At 41.2% G+C, this 19304-nt stretch overlaps 1 protein-coding gene and 1 long non-coding RNA gene across 2 annotated transcripts; one reads left to right on the forward strand and one right to left on the reverse strand.

Annotated features, from left to right (window-relative positions):
- Positions 1–437: 437 nt before the first annotated feature.
- nr2f1a (nuclear receptor subfamily 2, group F, member 1a) lies at positions 438–9020 on the reverse strand. Its single transcript, XM_084946368.1, has 3 exons — positions 7686–9020; positions 5679–6206; positions 438–1671 (listed from the first exon to the last, which is right to left on the reverse strand). Exons 1-3 carry the CDS (start codon positions 8113–8115, stop codon positions 1397–1399), a joined length of 1233 nt encoding a protein of 410 aa, XP_084802494.1. The 5' UTR covers positions 8116–9020; the 3' UTR covers positions 438–1396.
- A 74-nt stretch (positions 9021–9094) lies between these two features.
- LOC146376003 (uncharacterized) lies at positions 9095–18645 on the forward strand. Its single transcript, XR_014801815.1, has 2 exons — positions 9095–11209; positions 16869–18645. It is a non-coding gene; the product is annotated as an uncharacterized LOC146376003 (long non-coding RNA).
- Positions 18646–19304: the final 659 nt, after the last annotated feature.

Below are 19304 nucleotides of genomic sequence, written 5' to 3' on the forward strand. Positions count from 1 at the left end.
CTTGATTAAGCCACGGGAGGAAGGACAGAGGTGGCTCTGTGAGGTGCGCAGGCTTCCCTTGCGGTCTGGGAAAAATATTAAACATTAATGCGCTCACAGGCTAGCAGAGAGCTCACGGCTGTAGTTCCTCACGTATAGTCTCCCTTCCGTTGCATCCGCACTGCCAGTTATGTCAGTGGGTCTGTTAAAAATGTAAGGCATGCGTCCTTTTGTGTAATTACCACACTAAATTCGTGCATCATCTCGTTTTCACTGTCAGACAAAATAGAGGCGAAAAGTATTTTGTGTTTCTGACTCAGTAAATGAAGGGATATCTTGCGGGTTTTTTCTCTTATAGAATCTAACAGCGCACAGAGATAACATATTCCCCCAGATGGTATAAAATAAGCCACAGCATCTTGACATTTGCTTGTAGGAAAACGCTTGAGAAGGAGACATCGTTGCCTATTTCTTTTTTAATAGTACAGTCACCATCACACAACTTCATCAACCGACCCTTCTGCAAAAAGCTGCATCATGGAGTAAGCAAATTGAAGGCAACAACCAATAAAATTCAAGAAACAATGAAAATTTTCAAGACGAAACAAACAAAATGTATTTGAAATGATATATTAAAAGTGCTTTTGATTTTCATGTCTCTCCTCTGTGACTGATGATCGACTCCACACGCACTTATGGTCCGGGTAAAGGCGCCCCAGACGTCCTGGAGTAAAAATGTCAGTAAAAATGTCCTGGAGGTCAGTTTGCTGCTGTTGCAGGTCCATCGTATCAATTGGGAAAAAGTTCAACCATCAGTGGTGATATTGTCATAGCGATTAGACTGTTTCTTATTTGTCTAAATTTCTTTATTTTTCTGTTTTTAAATTCTCACTTCAATTTTAATTCTTGGAGAACATAGCTTCGACAACATATATCGCACTCATTATAAGAAGCAAAAAGGTTATATCAAAAAATTATTAGTATAGAATCACAGAAACCCTGGTTTAGAACCAGAAATAATACAAAACAGAGAGGTACATAGACACAGGACAATTCTTATAATTGCTTGGAAACATTATTTTCCCGCTAAGTCTTGATTCTTTTTTCTTACTGCGCATATGATGTTTTTCATTTTATTTGTATTTTTTACAAAAAAGTAAAATAAAGACTAGTATTTTACAAAATGAAGAGTTTTGTTCTTGAAGATGAGAGTGGATTTACACAGGTGTAAAGTCCAGTTCCAATATTTTTCTGTACATAATGTATTCCATCACAGTCCCAGAAGACAGAAAAAAAGTAATGTCTTCCAAGTTTCTCAGAAAAGGTCCTATATATAGTCTTCTTGAAGGAGGATGGGGTGAGGGGTGCTGAATTTTGGTCCTTTTTTCCTTTCTTTTTTTCCACTTTCATATAAGGATCATTGGATGGACATGTAAGGCCAGTTGAAGCTGCTCCCGGATAATAGCATATCCCTGATGAGGGTTTCAATAGGAGTTTTACCTACCAAACGCACGAAGAACAGCTGCTCGATTACCGAAGAGGAGACGGTGCGCAGAGAGGGCAGCCGCAGCAGCAGCTTCCCAAAGCGGCTGGGCTGGTTCGGGTACTGGCTCCTCACATACTCCTCCAGGGCGCACTGGGATTTCTCCTGTAGACTCTCGATGTGAGCAGCGTCCGACAGGCCACAAGCGTCTGAGAAAGACACACACACGCACACACACACACACACGCACACAATACACTGTGGTTAGAGTCCTTATTTCTTTAGCCCCGGGCTACAAAACGTTGTGGAAAAAAGTGCCTGAATCTGATATCGAGGAACAAAGTCAAACAATAACTGAAAATCTATGATTAAAATTATATTCCAAACTATGTCAGGCCGCCAAGCTTGGAGAGAAACACACAGGCGAAAGAAAGAGTGTTCTCAAACCCACGTAGGCCTACATTTTCTTTTACAAATTATTTTTAAATTATTTATAAATTTAAAATCAATTTATATTGCCGATATATTCGCTGACATTTTCTCCACAGAGTACTGAACACAAAGGCACATGGTTACTTTTTGCCCCAAGTGGGCTTTGGCAAGTGCACACCTTGCCATACCTAATTCGTGTCCCGCAAAAGCGCTCTGGTTATCATTCAACACCCGCCATTATGTGTTATTGACAATGTGGAATGAACAAACATGCTGCCCAAACATGCTACATCACACTGAGCGAGTGGGACTGTTATAGCCCAGAGAACAAACAGGGGACTTGCTGCTGCAGTAGGGGATGCACAATTCGGAGGACGATATCGCTACCTTTCTTTGAACCCGTCAACCGGAATATATTTCTAAATGTCATTAAACCTATTGCAGACATATAGAGTAAGAAGTGGCGGGCATCATGGCAAAAGACGAAGGGTTGGCTACAGGGCTAAAGGCCCCTGCTCTTAATGTCTGGGCTCTGGGGATTCAAGTATAAGGAAACATAAACGGCACTGATGAATCTGAAATTACACTAGATGTAATGTGACCTAATTACACTGTAGTAAGCTGCTAAGTGATTTCGCCGCTCTTCTCTCCATAGACCACTCTTGGCCTGTTTTTCGATGGAGCCTATAGGACAGGGCCCTAAAAGCAATCAAATTTATTAGAGGAGGTGAAGTCAATAGTCACACAGAAGCGACATAAAATGTCAGAAAATGAGTCTGTGCACAACGTAGGCGAGACGTGTTAGGTGGTAACTGGTGGGATATGCAGCCACGCTTCAGTACAGACAAAGGCAAATAAGGCTTGAATCAGTCTTATTAGTGTCTTATACGTTTTAATCGCTTGTTAAAAAAATCAGATTTTTTCACAATCCGGGCATGCGTATTGCGCTGCTTATAAACGTCCGTAAACGCAAACAGCGTAACCGCTCTCATGTATATCCCACATGAAGGCTAGGTTGCCCTTAAAAGATCTCGTAGAAAGCCGTGCTTTTGTGGAAACTACTAAAGAATGAGAGCTTTAGTTTTAAGCACTATATATTTAGCGCTGGAAGACACTTTTAAGCCTATTCTTAATTTCTCAGTGTTATAATTCACTATGGCCAGACACAATAACCTTATGAACCCGAGGCCAACGCTGAGATCTCGGGGTGATTTACTGTGACCCTTGTCCGGCCGGTCAAAGCACCATGTATGCAAATCCCCTTGGATTAACGCTGAGTGTCCCTTTTAAAATCTACAGCAATCAATGCGGCTGAAGTTAATTACATTAGGAAATATCTAGTAAAATCCAGTGCTTGGCATGAATTTTGCAATGCAGCCATATAAGGTGTTCAAAGCATTGCGGAAAATATGTTTCATATGAACGTATGCGTGGAGAGAAAGCCGGTCAAAGACACCCCATAGCTCCCCATAAGGCCCTGTCTGCAGCACTGCACCCCATAACCTCAATAGAGTGGGACACAGGAAAAGATAGCTTCCAGATACACAAACGACTATTTCACTGAGTTAGCAAAGGCACACACACACCACAGTGTGCACATGTGGATAAGGAGTTAATGCAAGACAATGATCCTGAACTCTTACGGAATAGTTTAGCCTGACCACTATTATTTATGCATCAAATACTGACAAGTCGGGCGTTATTAAAGGCAAACAATCCACGCTGATCTTGGCAAAGTGCCACATGACTTTCTATAGCCGACACCAGTTGTAGCCTATCAAACTAACTAAATGATCTGTTAGAAAACATGGAGGATGTTAATGTGTGTATGGAGTTTCTCTGGGTAATCTGGGGTGAATTACTGAAACGCTGTGCACTTACGGATATAGTCAGCTATGTCACTGCACAAAGCTACATTACAGGATGTGTGGGCTAATATTGAGCAAAGCGAATCTAAAAGGCTGTAATATTACCTAAAACGGTAACAGAGACCAAATACGTATTGTTTGTCTTAAACATATATTTACTTCCCAGTGGGCCACCAAAAATTGGCGTATCAAATTAACCAAACTGTCAAAGCCCCAAACTGAAGTAGTTATTATGACTTCTGAAACTAAAAATATAAACAATTACTAAGTTCTCCAAGTGTAGGAAAACCTATGTGGTAATGTTTTCACCAAAGAGGAAAAGTAAAAGTTGACGGCGGTTTCGTAGCTTGGAATACAAACTCTGTGCTCCTTTTGTTTAACTTTAGTGAGCACTGAACTTTTTGGGATAATTTAAATCCTCATAATACACACTGTGAGATATTTTAATATGATGTGCGAAAATTTTGTGATAACATAATAAAAAAATAATAGAAAGTAATATATGATAATAAAAATAATAAAGTAATGTAATTAAATATAAAAGAACAGAATACAGCCATAATATAATTTAATATGGAAACAGTAAAGGTAATATACGTGTGAAGTTTTAGCTCTCTCAGCGAAGATAATTTAATAATAAATAGGCCTAATTATCACTGAAACACACTGAAAGACAAGTGTAACCCCTTTCACATTAAAATGTTATGCCGCTTTCTAGGGATAATGAATGTACCAATTATTTTAATATAAAGCCAAATCTGAAAAGCACAGCAAAACTGAATATTTTATTATGAGCATGCGCAATTATAGATAATATGTAACTTAAATGCAGAATTTTGGGACGGGCCAAGCGTGAGAAAATGAGGTCAAAACTTTGAGGTAAGTTCACAAAGTACTTTGAGGCCTGCAAGCGAGTTTAGACTTTCCTTTATCCTCCCATAATCAACAGACTCCCCTGACATAACAGGCCTACCGCCAGCAAGCCTACACAGCTAACTCCAAAATAGCATCCAAATTGTGCATCGAGCATAAATAAGGACCTTTATAACCTCGCCCCAGTCGGCCGTCAATTAAACAATGACCTACGCAAGTTTTTTTCTTTCTTTTTTTTTAAAGAGAAAAAAAAAAAGAAAAGCTGATTACTTTTTCAAAGCTGTGCAATGAAACAAACCATTAATAACTAAGAAAATTAATAGATCGGCTCTAAGCAATCAACAAACAGTCTAAGCAGCAGGGCTACTCTAGGTCCTACAGAAGCGATCCACTGACACAGCCTACTAGTCAACTTTCATCAGCTTTTTTGTTCTCAATCTGCTAAGGATTATTTCCTGCAACCCCCCCCCCCCCTCTCCAACTCCAAGACATGTGTTTACACACGAAAAGCAAGGATAAAAGCACGCACCGACACTCAGAAGTGCATCAGCTGTCATATATCACCCGGTGATAGACTATTTAATCTTTACGCTCAATTATTTGACACCTGTTCCAAAATTTATGGAGGCGAACAATTTCAGCCTCGGCTCAGACACGTTCAGAAAACTTTAAACTCAACAATTATAAAATATTTACACATGAGAATGTTAATTACCTCCTTTTTAAAAAAGCACTGGGAGTGAGTGATGCACTTGAAAAACTTGATGCGCTTACTCAATCTGGATTTGTTTACACGTCTTATACTGCGGCTACAGCTGACATGGAATTGCATGTAAGTGGATATGTAGCAAGCTGTTGACAAAATAGCTTTCATCGGCAACACAAACATCTCGTAATCTCAGATTTGTGACCAGCCTAAACCTGACAGCCATATTATTGATGTCACAGCACTTCGCTTTAAGGAGCATGCACCCACTGACATTACTGGAACTAGGCCTCATTTGATTTTAGGCATGTTTTTGTGTGACATGTGGGACACTCACCTGATGTAAAAAGCACGATGGCTTTGAGGCAGCTATACTCTGCCGAGTCTACGTGCAGGGTCTTAAGCTTCTCCACTTGCTCCTGGAAGATCCGGATGTGATCCATGAAAGCCACGACGCGGTCCGCGGACATCGGGGAGGCGTGGAGGCCCGCCGCGGCAAGCAGAGGGGCAACATGCAGAGGCATGGAACACTGGGCTGCGTTAAGCACAAACAACTCGCTCCACGTCAGCCTGAGAAGGGACACCTGGTCGGTGATCTGCAGGTCGGGAAAGAAAGGGATGTTTCTCGCCCACTCCACGGCGCTGAAGAGCAATCGAGCCGCCAGCTCGCAGATGTTCTCGATACCCATGATATTGTTGGGCTGCATGCACTGGCTCCCGTACCGGGACGTCGGGTAAGGCTCGGCCCGCAGCAATAACGAGATGTATCCGGACAGATAGCAATGGCCATTCAGAGGGTCCCCGTTCGTCAGTGCGTACTGGCCTGGGTTGGGCTGGGTTGGAGGCATTCGTCCTCGCTGAACCGCTGACAAAAATAAAGAAAAAAAGAGGAAATGTGCATCCAGAACTGATAAAGATCGTTCATGAGTAGTACAACCATGATGCAAGCTGCAGCTTGTGTGCTTCTTCTCAGTGAAAGAAAAAGAAAAAAGGCATGCACTGAAATAAAAAATTCAGCACGCTTTTCAAAACATATTGACTACTGTGCCCTGATCGTAAGACTGTAATATTTCACAGAAAATTATTCTATCAGAACAGATATGCTATGTCCCTCGTTCCTCACACTGCATTTGTATTTAGGGATGCAAAGTATATGAGGTTGAATGCAAATGAAAAATATATTCCCTTTTACACACAGCACACACACACACACACACACACACACACACACACACACACACACACACACACGCACACACACACACACACACACACACATGTATATTTCTTATCTAAAAGTAGATTTGACAATTTTGCTCCCTTTGATGTTTTGAGGCGTAATTGCATGGCACTTTTGCACTGTATTTACGTGGGGTCGTGTTTTGGAAAATAATTTTTAAAAGCGGCCAAACGTGTTCGAAATACGATTGATAATTACTGCTAAATGCAGGCACATTTGCACGTTTTGCCCACATCAAGCGCTCAGCTAGGATTAAAAGGAATCCGGCAATTGTTTAATATTAAAAAAAATAAAAAATTAATGCAAGTCGGTGTACATTATGCATGGGCTCGTAGTGTGTACTGCAAATAATAGGCTTAAACGGAGGGATGTCTACATAAATTGGAATCAAACACCTGACATAGAGAGCAAAGTTATAAGGCCTGTAATGCACCAAGCTAAACAAGGAGCCACGAACAACTTCAGCGACATTATTTAGTGTGTTTGAGCTGTCTAGTCAGCATAAGGAGCCAGAGAGACGTGGGTTTGTAGTGTGTTCGCCTCACATTCACGGAAACTCGGGCTACAAATCCTACTGTACAATTATAAATTAGTAAGCTGCAGATACTTGATGGTAGGGACTATTAGCCTTGCACACTGTACACAGACACACACATACACATACTGTACACACTCACTGTACACACACACGCACACATACAGAGACAAACATAACAGGCACACACACATACACACATAGAAATCGGTTCTCTGGTCTAAAAGCTATACATAAAATGGGCTTGCTCGACTTTACGCCTTTGCTCGCAAAGAGCTTAGTTTAGCCTGCAAAGAAAAACACAAAATAAAGAGGGTCAGCTGGACGAGTCGCTTTGTTCAGGCGACCTGCATTCACAAGCATAGCTGCTGTGGCTGCACTGGCCTTTTTTTTTAACCCCTCTGTCAGACTAACCATTCATGCAAACATCCCTCTCAAACATGGATGGAGACTGCAGTATGCCCAGCCATATAGCCTGTGACCTTAATGCAACATGGCAGCTCTGTTATTCTGCTACTAGGATGATGCGTAATCATGAGTTGGCTTAAAAAAATTATATATATATTCACCTTCCCGCCGCATCCCCACTTTTAAACATTTCTTCAGCCGACAGTATTGGCACTGATTTCGGTGGTGCTGGTCAATGGGACAGTTCCTATTGGCACGACATGAGTATGTTAAGTTCCTCCGTACACTCCTCTTGAAGAAACTTTTGCATCCCTCGCAGGTGAATTGGCCATAGTGTTTGCCGCTCGATTTGTCTCCGCAAACCACACATTCAATATGCTGCTGACTCTGTCCAGAATTTTGACTCCCCTTGTCCCCGGCCGTTCCCGGCGTGGACGGGGGTCCCGGCTGGCTGGGGGTCTGCGGAGTGTGCGGCGCCGCCGATGCCGCCTGCTGCTGCTCCCTTGCCGGCTGCGCTGCTGGGTTGGGGCCGCTCGGAGGTCCGGCCACGTCTTCCTGCGGATCTCGCCAAACGCTAACTACCATTGCCATATCTCGGCCCCTGAAAGTGCTATAAAGCGAAATGATCGCCGATGTTTATGAAGCGTAGAAGAGAAAAATGAGATCTCAAAAGACGGGGCAGTGCAAAGTCAAATCGGAGCACGCAATCTCATATGGGGTGAGAAGGAGAGTACAACGCGATCAATACATTCAAAATTCAGGAGTGCGATTGAATAGGCACCCGATCAGGATATGCAAGTATCGGGAGGCCAGTTCCAAGGTAAATTGCAGTCAGCCATTCAGGAATCCCTAATCTTGTAGGAAAACCCGAGTCCAGACGTAACAAATTGCAGTTTGATATAAAATAGCCACAAAGGGAAGGCAGGAGCGATTCACATGGACGCAGGAACGAGTGGAGAAAAAAAAGAAGCTTTTGCTGGAAAGACACGCGATCCAAAGTGCTGCGGAGATAAATTCCTTTTTCTTTTCTTCCCCGTGCTCCTTTACACTCCCGTCTTCGTCGTATAGGAGGGGAGGAAAAACTGAAGAGCTGGATTTTTACATCTATATTCTTAAATAAACCTCATCATCTCGCCAGGCAGCGAAAGAAAACCGTTTCGCCGAATGAAGTGCCCATGTATAGTTTCACCTCTCTCCAGCAGGAGGAATGGAGATACGAAGAGAAAAGATAAAAAAAGAAGAGGAAAAACACCAACAACTGATAGAATATGCAAGAAGAAGGAGAGACCCAAAAAATGAATGCGCTTAAACGGGAGGACCAGCAGAGCAATGTTTCCGAAACGGGGGATCTGCGCGAATGTCTGTATATAGTGAACTTTGACACTACTATTGAAACTGACACGTTTCTATGGAGATCGCTGCGCCTTATATGGTGCTCATGTCAAGGAGCCAAGAGAGGGGCTGCTGGAGACTGATAATCAAAGGCGACTGACTGGCCAGAGCCCTGCATAGAGGAGGAGGAGAGGAGGAGAAAGGGGGGGGGGGGGGGGGGGGGGTAGAGAGAGAGAAAATGGGAGGCTAAGGTTATAGCCAAGCCCTCTCTTTCTCTCTATTGGTTAGAGTCCCCCTCCGTTCATTCACTGCAAAAAGTGTCCATCCAAATAAGTCACCGGGTCTCCTGTTCAAATGTTCCAATGTTATTTTTGTTTTCTGAAAATGCAGAAAAAGACAAATAACTGTAGTTTATAGAATCCCCCTTGTTTCCGATCGCATTTTGAGTCGTTTTGGGAGTTATTTTAAGAGTCGATATGTTGACATCAAGACAGCCGTGCGGGAGATCGGTTTAGTAATTAATAGTCGATGTTATGAATTTTACAGTGATGGATCGGTTGGCATTAGGAACAAGTAGAAGCATCTCACCCCCCTGGATGGAAGATTCAGTCTCCCGCTTCGGTTCCAGCACCGAATGACTGAGGTCTGAGGACGGACATTTTTTGCAGTGTTGCCATCGACGACTGGAGGGGTTGGGGGGGGGGGGCTCTGACAGGCACAATTTACATTGAGCTCGCCCCGCGCTGCTATTTACTTTGAAACCTGATTAGTATGGGCCGTCTATTGTCACCAAAAAAGAGGAAGAAACCCTGGACAGAATAGCAAAAAAGCGGGGTAAAGGAAAGAGTGGACAAAGATTTTACGCACGACAAATAAACCAAAAAAAAAAAAAAAAAAAATGTACACAGCGGCAAAAGGGGGATTCTGCTTCAGAAATTCCCCGAAGTTTCAAAATGGTTTGTCTCGGACTGTTATCTTCATTATAGAATTAACGGATGTCATTAATGTTTTGCCATGGATTGATATTTTCACAGGCTGTTTTGTCCTTGGCATGCGCATTGCGGTACATCGTTGCCTGTAATCGGCACAGTCTCGCTGATTAAAACTTAACGTTTAGTTTAAACCAGTTAATAAGAGAAAGAAAATGTCAGTGGGAAGAATGATGCATAAAAGACAGTGTTATACAAACGGGATGCCTTGCCAGCGGCCGAAAATCTCTAAAATTAGACCGAGGAATGAGCAATATTCAATAATTACCAAGGTCCTATAGTCTCTACAATCACTGAGCCGGTGTCATATTATGTCTTAATAATGACAGTAATTCAAAATGTGAAGTTACTGACAATTTGCATGGGGATTCCGGCTTTTTTCTTGTACCAGGGTTTCTGCAGGCTTACTGCCTCTCCAACTCAAAAATGTCTGGATCGCGCTGCCATCTAGCGTACATTGTACAATTACAGCCTCATATAAATGCATCCATAACTCATCAGACATGCATTTTAAATCGCAAAAGCTGATTTTAAAAATATAAAAGTCCGAACTTTGCCGCTGTTGTCTTTTATCCTTTGTGTATTTTTATTGACGAGGTTATGAAATGTACAACTGTTTTGTTGTTAGGGATGTATAACTTAAACAAACAAAAAACAAAACACAACAAAAAACCCCACCAAACTTTCAGCGAACATAAAAAATACGTGTTATTACATCTGAATAAATATAGCGACAACAATACACTACACTCTTGATCGCACGGAATATAGATTGAACACAAACCCCCAAACCGTGTGCGTACATGTCCAAAAACATGGTAATACCGTGCTGAGACTCAGTAACTATGCATAATACGTATAATTGTTGTTTAATGAATTAAAGACGTTGTAAACAGAGCTTTAACCTCACCGAGATAATAGCAGACATAAAGGAGCGTTAATATGCAAGTGCCCCCTTTGTAAACGCATAGGAGGGATGGGTTGTTTTTTAAGTATTCAACAAGAGAGCTCTCTCTCCCGTCCCTGTCTCGGACACTCCAGTGAAACTCCCCGGCCATATCTCTAGCTCTTTGAAAAGGTGAAACCAATAAGATTAAATCGGACAAAGATTTTTTTTTTCTTCTTCTGTAAGTGTATCATTAAGATTTAACTCTACAGATTGGAAAGGGTCTCCGCGGGAGAAAAGGAGAGGAGAGTGAGAGGGACAGCGAATGGGAGCAGGGTAGACGCTCTAATAGAATCTGAGAATCGGCAAGAGTAAGAAGGAGAAAGTGGACGTCAGGACATTAAAAGAAGAAGCGCCAGCGACGGTGGTTAACGGTAGCGGAGCAGCTTTCTACGTGGGCAAACCGGGCACCGATAAGGCAAGTGCACTATTTATTACTTCTTCTGCCATGCACACGCGTGCTTCTGAAAGCAAGGACAAAATTCTCTTGAGTCCCGCCACAGGAGCGTTTACTTTAAAGCGTGCAGAAGTCCGGGTCGTGTCAAAGTCACAACTTTTTAACTAGTGCACAGTCTCATTTCTCCCTCCACGATAAGGGCGACGGTAGACACTCGTTTCACGTTTTCCCCACTGATTTGTATATCTGATGCAAGTGATGTTAGTGCAGGCTGGTTGGAGTACAAATGGACACGAGAGCCCATTTTTTTGACGTCCAGTGCACTTCACCTGCGAAGCTGTTTGTTGGTTGAACACATAATGAAAAGATCGATAACCGTCTGCTTGTCTCAGCGATAGTGTCACCGGATTAAAAGACTGATCAAGGAGACCAGGCGTTGCCCATCTTCTACACTCTTTCCCAAGTGCCAATTTAGCCAGGATATTACTAGATGCATGCATTATAGATTCGAAAAAGAAATAAATGAATCAATAAAATCAAATAAAAATCAGCGCACCACTAAGAAGTCATTATGCGTCAGAAAATGTTGCTGAGAGGAAATTTAAAGCGACATGGAGTATGCGTGTGTGTATGTGTTTTTTTTTTTCCATCAAAGCAGCATTATTGATGTGGAGGGAGTGCAGTGAAAAGTGATATAAAATAAACGATGTGCAACGTGGGCCAGGTTAATATATTCCAGGACAAAGCGCGTGCCAGACGGCTTTCTAAAATAACCTTACATAATAACATTTAACCTAATCCTCCCATGCTGAAATAAAGTTCATGCTAATTAATACTAAGTGAGCAAAGCAATATTTTTTCATGTCCTATACTTAAGGTTTCCACTTTTTAATCGGGTAGAAAAATACGGACGTCTCCATAAAATATGAACTTATTGGAAAAAACATCTAAAGAATGACATAATCACATTAACAAAGGTGATTGATGCATTTGCGCATTATATAGCAGCAGTCCTACTTTGACTGCAATGCAACGGTTTGCTTTGCAACAGATTATTTGCGGTCTCGAAATAGACAAGGCTGACATTTTCCATTGCAATAAAACTTGAATAAACCACAAATAGAATTTCTATGGCTGCTTAAATTTCACTCGCATGGTAGTTTTGTCAAAGGACCTTATTAGATAAACATTTGTAAGAATGGGAAGCACATTGCTGTTTTGCCAAATCTGTGATCAATAATGCCCTCTGTACACAAATTCAGACTTTGTAAAGCTCACAAAATGCAACTTTAACGCAGCTGAAACCAACAAGCAGCACAATCAGTTGGGAAAACACTGAGGTCATAAGTGCAAGGCTCCCTAATAAAACACCAGATGACAACAGGAATGCATTTCAGAGAATTTAAAACGATGCAAACTGATGTAGGAAAAAAAAAACATTAGTAAAAAAAGCGTCGAAGGTCTGTTTATTATTGATTGTGTGTATGTAATCACTCCAGAGTTTGTAACCGCAGTATATTCAATAAGACATTGTATGGGGCTTAGAGGCTGATTACCTTTTCCAGGGGCCTCAGCTCAAAACGCCTCCTGTGTACACAGGAGTGTTGTGTTTCTGCTTGCCGAGCTTAAGGGCCACATACAGCTGATCCCTGCGACGTCAACACCTGCGTGCTAAATTAAGACAATTAAACCATCAAAAAGGAATGAAATGATGTTCTCCTTTATGCATGCAACTATAAGCAACGTTTAATATGTCCCATGTTGCTCCCGAATGTTTATTATTTGAGTAACACACACTGATGAAAAGTCAAGTGGAGCACAGGATATAGCCACACCAAAGAAGTCTAAACCCCGCTTCTGCGGAGTGTGAAAAAGTTTGTCACAGAAGTTATTTGTACTTTTTTTTTTTTAAACTACTTTTCATGTTCTAAACAAACCCTTGGTGCGCTTGTTACCCAGGGGAGATAATGATGTGTACCTCTTATATATAATATAGATATCCCCATATATATCTATATCTATATCTATATCTATATCTCTCTATATAGATATATAAATATTTAATTAACTTTAATTAAAATGTGTTTACATTGGAAAATTTGCATTTACATTTATCTGACCTTACTTACTAATGAAGGAGTCAAAAAACGACAAAAAAAAGAAAGAGATAATACAGAATTTAGTCCTTTGCCAGTCTTTCAGTTTAATGTTTTGGGGATATATATATATATATAACTGACTTCCAACATATTTGTTTCTTCGTGTTAACAGTAAACCTGTAGTGGTCCGTTGATTTGCCCTGTTTTAGTTGGGTAACAAAATGAAATTAGTTTTTGTAATTATGCTGAAGTAGTTAAATCTAAAATAACACGTCACGTGACCTCTTCAAAACAACTGAGACTTTGACTTGGTTTTTAAAGCAGCAGTCTGATTGCTACTCTGCACCCTTTTTGTTTTTTCAACACCTTACTCTGTTCTTGAAAAAGTATATAAGAATTGTAAAAAAATACCTTAATTACATCTTTCTTGCAAGTTATAATTAATAATATTGATTAAAAAAAATAGAACTAATTCTCATGTTTAAACTGGTGATTTTGTTGCTCTGAGTGGTTGTGTGTTGAAAAGGGAGGGGTGGATGAAGGGTATGGGTTGTTGGGGTGGGTGGGGGGTGTTGAGGGGCTTCTTTTTGTCCAAAACTGATCCCCAAATTATTCTGGAGGCTCGGATTGGTGTGAAAGGGACGGGAAGGTCACTTGAAATCGCCTTTTATCCCATTGCCCCCCCACCCCCCCATGGATCAGCAACTTTCAATAGACATAATCTAATTGCTCTTAATGGAAAGACGATTCGTGAGAAATAGTCGGAATATATAAAATCAGTAATAGCATATGGGCTTCAACTATTTGAAGACCTAAACAATTAACAGGACAGAGTCCACACGATAAATCATTTACTAATTATTAATGAAAACTATACATATATTAAAAGTGATTCCCAAAAGAAAGAAAAAGTTTCATTTTCAGTTTAAAACCAGATGCCAACAACAACGGATGTGCACAATTTTAAGTTTATTAACAACAACCGTGATAATTTCTTGCATGTTTTTATCTTTATATTATGCCGCTTTAGTTTGCATGGAAATAAATGTTTATTTTCTCATTATATTTACTGTAGATGTGTGTGTGCAGAGATGCGCTCCCTTCAGTTAACGTGTCATGAATTGAAGTCTCTTTCCAGGGATTTCGAATCCCAGACTATAATTTAGGACAATAACTGCAACGACTTTCCCAATTAGACTTTAGGTTGGTTAGGTTAGAGGGGCTGTCAGTTTATGCTATGGGCAATGGCTTTATTGCTCACTAACCATCATTTCTTTAGAGCCTATGTGCTAATTACTCTGGATGGTCCCAGAGACGGAGATTATAAATCCATTAGCACTGAAACCCTCGTGGTTCCACAGTGCAAACACTGTAATTTTGTAGTACACCAAAAAACCAAACTTTAAGTACCAGGAGCTAGATGAAGGGAAACAGATTTTTCAACAGCGTGTGTACTTCTTAGGAAACCAGCGTGGAAGGAAGCCTAGCGTATATCAATCAGTAGCTAAGCCCAATACACAGGGAAAAACTAACAGAAAATTAACTGACATGGGAAAATGTTTTATCAGAAGGGCTTGTGACTGTCAGTGCCCGGAGGGTTTGCCTTAAAAGCGACCTGCTTATATTACTGTGTCAACTTAATGCAACACTGTAATCAGAAATGCTCAACACAACGCAATTTTAATATTGTGAGGACTATTTTCATGCAAGTTTGGGAAATAATTTAGTCTCATTCCCCAAGTGCCTGTCAAATATCCAGGGAGAGATGCAGCCCTGAGCAACAAAGTGAATTAGAACGGGACTTAATACCTGCTTGGCTGAGTTTAAAGAGGGCAACGCAAAAAAAAAAAAAAAAAAAAAAAAAAAACTAACTGGGGGTTCGTGAAGGCATCTTACCCTTAAGGTAATTTATTTCAGGAAAACCGGGGGGCCAAAGGTGGAATTCTTGAGAAATTCAACAAGGATAAGGGAGCTTTAGGAATTCTGCACGCAGATTACCTTTCATCCCATCCTCACATTATCCGACAACACACTGTAGAAATATAGCCCAGCGACAGAAGAGCGAGATTACTCTCCGACACAGAAGAGTGCAAAACCTTTCTTTTTTTAAGTATTGCGATTACTTCGGAAACGAACAAGAAGCGAGAGACAGACGAGGAGAGAAAAGGAAGAGGGGGGTCAACACAGCGGAGGAGTGTTTTCCTGTGCGCTTAATGTTCAGATTGTCCTGTCACTGCCATAGCGCTGTAGTGGGTGACGGACTCACCTATGAGAGTTAGCTCCCATTTCAAAATATTTATGGGAGAAAATTTCACATCAGACAGCATTTACGAATCTAATTAGTTCGCTTCTGGTAACTTTAACACACTGATGTTTACATTGTGGGCTATGGTGCCTTGCGCTGACTGATGACCTTTGGTGATACTTTGCCATAGTTTTCCCATCCCTTCCTTTGAATTTGAATGAGTGGCATGATATAAGCACTGCACTATTTTCCTCTCATTTTTCCTGAAAAAAAAAAAAAAAAAAATCAACACACAGCAGGGGATTAATTAGAAATGTAGTGTAGCTGAACCATGAGCGACTGAGCACGCTGCTGCAGTCTAGTTTACATCAGTACAGAGGAAATCATTTCCCAGTAATTCTCTGAGGCAGTTTGAGTGAGAGGCATATTCGTGCAGATTTACCAACTTTAAAAATATTTTGTGCCATAAATTGATCTATACTGTATGAGAAATATGTCTTAACATGTAGATATTATCACGTCACACAATTTCTAAGTCGAGCAACTATTAAAAATATTTACATCAAAAGACACACACTAACTCCTTCTTTCTCTCTCTCCCTCTCACCCACGCACACACACACGCATGCTGACGTTTTCATTTAAAAGGAGTGTGTTTTAGTGTGTGTGAGGGCACATGTGTGTTAAAAAGACAGCAAAGTGAAGGTGTGAAGATGGCCTGTGTTTAGTGTCCAGACCTGGCAGATTGTGACCTTATCAATGTGAAACTCTTAAGATAAATTATTCATAGCACCTGTTTGATGTCTCCGGCCAAAGAATGACAAAGGTGTGTGATTTAAAATGCATCTCAAAGCCATGAATATTAGCTACTGCACTATCTGTCTCTCTCTCCTTTTTTTTTTTTTTATTTTTAAAGCTGAATAAAAGAGAAACAGGGAGGAAGGCTGCATTTTAAACAACAAAAAAAAATGAACAATTTGTTTCCCTAACAGGGGCACAGAAGTATCTGGAAGTGCAGTCACATTAAGTGAGTTGCTGCTTCGCTTTATTTGTAGATGAATGAAAAATAATAATAATAAAAAATGCTCTCAAACATGACTGAGTTCCGCCGTTTTCAGTATGCAAGGCGTAGCTGCCATCAGCCAATTGTTTTAATTTCATATGACTCACAGGTGTCTGCTGTTTATGTGGGTCACTGAAACGGGCCACACACATTGTCATTTCCTGCTATGTCCTCACTTTAATTTGAAACTTGGAGGAGAGAGTTTGTGTGAGTGATTCCGTGTGGTTAACCTTGCCCTCTGCAGCTAAGTTTGTGTTGTTTGTCACCTCACAGGCAAAGAGGAACACGGTGGCCTGCTGCTTGGACACACAGTGGGACATGTTGGTGTGGTGAAGGGCTGAGACTCGGATGAGATGTAATTTATGGCAAGTGTTGTGTGGTCATAGGACAGTGACAGTGACACGTCTGCTTAGAAGCACGAGAATTGCGACCACTTGCCACGAAGAGCGGTAAATATAACATAAAAGGTGAATTAATCATTACTTTGATTTTAAGGAGCTGCTCTTTTCGAAATCCATTGCCCAGTCCCGATTTGTTCTGTTTCATTATGTACAGGAGTGTGTGTTTATCGAGTACACTCCAAGCTTTTCTACTCAGAAATGAATCCAAGCATCCTGGAATTCAAATTCTTCTTCAGTGCTTTGTTTTGGAAAAAGTCTTTGGTATGCTTTTGGGAAACTGGCAGCTAATCTTTTCATAGCTAGGGGTCAACATAACACTCGGTATTAATACAACAAATAAGACTGGGATGGATATTAATGATGATATATACAGATGTAGTGTGCATGAGCTTGAATTATGTGTGAGAGCATGCAGAAGGAGAGACACTCTCACATTTGTGTGTTTACTTGCCTGTGTGTGTGCGGGCGTGAGATAGCCGAGTCAGTTTCCCTCAGATGTTGCCTTTAACCTTTAACCCCAGAGCTGAGGTCAAGCCCTGACAAATGAGATGGTCGAGTTCTGGCCAGATCTGCAAACATTCCACAACAATCTTCTGTCCTCCTCCTCTCCTCTCCTCATATCCGTCATTCCTCACCCCTTCACTCCTCTCAGTGTGTCTCTTCTACGGCTTCGAGAGCGAGTCAAAGAATGTTCTCACTGCACACAAACATGTTTTATTGTATTTGCTGTGGGAATCTTAAAGCACACACACCCTTCAAATTAAGAATTACAGCACTGGTTAAATTTAATACCTCTGACATCTGCTGTGTTTACAGAAGGAAGGAAAACAAAAGAGTATGATCTGAGAGGAGAAGCTGCGGTAAAGATTTGGATATTACAACCGTGCACTTTGAAAGCACACTGTGTGTTTGGAAAGCCTGTCAGTGATGTCAAGGATGAGAAATGTTGCAGTGTGGTTTTTTACACACGCTGCTGGCTCTAGCATTTCCGGCAACATTTCTCACACTGCCTCCCTCACACCATCCGCTCTGCTGCAATATCCCCACATTTTTCCATCCTTTCGATTTTTTCCCCTCCCCTCCACTCCTTGTTTTCCATCCCTTTACTCCCTTTACCCTTCCTCTTTGCTGCCCCACCCACTCCTAATCTCAACCTCTCCCTTCCTTCTTCCTTCACCCTCCACATTCACCCCCCTCCTTTTATTCCTCTGCCCACAATATTTTTTCAGATTTCTTTCTAACATGCCGTTCCTCAGAATGCTACCACCTGTGTCTTGAGGAAGAAAGGAGGCAACCACCCGCATTCTTTTTACCAGGAGCTGGTAAAGGTAAGTGGAACCCCCTGTTAAAATAAGGCAGCAAATAAAGGTTTTGTTGTAGTGTTTCTGCATAAACTGTCATTTTTTTTAACGCAATGAACCTCACCACCCTTCATCAGCTACAAAAGTCACTGTTATATGAACACACACAGTCACCATCGATGACTGTGCAGCCACAATTGTTGCAAAGGAGCCTCGAGACCAACAAAGCTGGCTGAGACGGTAGCGCAGAATGGATCACGCTCTTGAATTTGATTTCATAATGATGTAAGATTACTAAGAGGCAATGCAACACAGCAAAGATCTTAATAAAAAACACATCAATCTTGATATGTGTGTATGTGTGTGTTTTTCCACTCTTCGCTCCCACTTGAATTGTGGTACCATTTGACGCCGAGTGTTACAAGATTCAACAGACTGTGCAGCTGCTTCACGTGGATCTTGGCCTGGACAACGCTGTCTCCTCACAGGGAAGATGATCACATGTTTCAATCACACAGATAGATCTGCGCCCTGAGTGGCTCTGTGCTGGGGCATCACCACAGCAAATCTCAGCACACGTATGGAGCACACTGCTTTGAATAGTGAGATGGTGATCTGTTTTTTAGTGTATTTTTACCTTCACAGACAAGCAATTAGTGAGCTTTTTGCATATTGCTCATTAGGTTCCTCAATTTCTTAAGAACAAAGTGAAATCCTGCAAAGCTCCAATTACTGACATTTTTCTTTCCTTTGTTTGACATCTTAGTTATGTCCATACATTACTGACCAGTTGGTTGCCTGTATCTTCAGTGCGAAGCAAATTATAAAGCTTTCATATGAATTTCAGCATCAGCCATTAGCCCTGTGGGGTTGAAATAGCCATCAAGTGACGTAAAAAAAGAGAGAAAATATGTGTATAATCACAACCGTGCCTGTGTTCATGGTGTAGTTTAGCTGATTGTGTTTACGTCCCTTTTCTCCTCCTACTACTATGTATGTCCACAGGC

This window comes from Perissodus microlepis, chromosome 12 (assembly GCF_051167445.1).
Source record: "Perissodus microlepis isolate ML-2025 ecotype Zambia chromosome 12, ASM5116744v1, whole genome shotgun sequence".
In the NCBI taxonomy this organism is placed as follows: domain Eukaryota; kingdom Metazoa; phylum Chordata; class Actinopteri; order Cichliformes; family Cichlidae; genus Perissodus; species Perissodus microlepis.

Bases quoted from the DNA above. Each gene is read 5' to 3' on its own strand.
- nr2f1a (XM_084946368.1), bottom strand. From the start codon at position 8,115: ATGGCAATGGTAGTTAGCGTTTGGCGAGATCCGCAGGAAGACGTGGCC. The intron at 6,207-7,685 runs GTGAATATATAT...TATTTTTGTCAG, and splicing joins AGTGGGGATGCGGCGGGAAG to CGGTTCAGCGAGGACGAATG. The intron at 1,672-5,678 runs GTGAGTGTCCCA...TGTCTTTCTCAG, and splicing joins CATCGTGCTTTTTACATCAG to ACGCTTGTGGCCTGTCGGAC.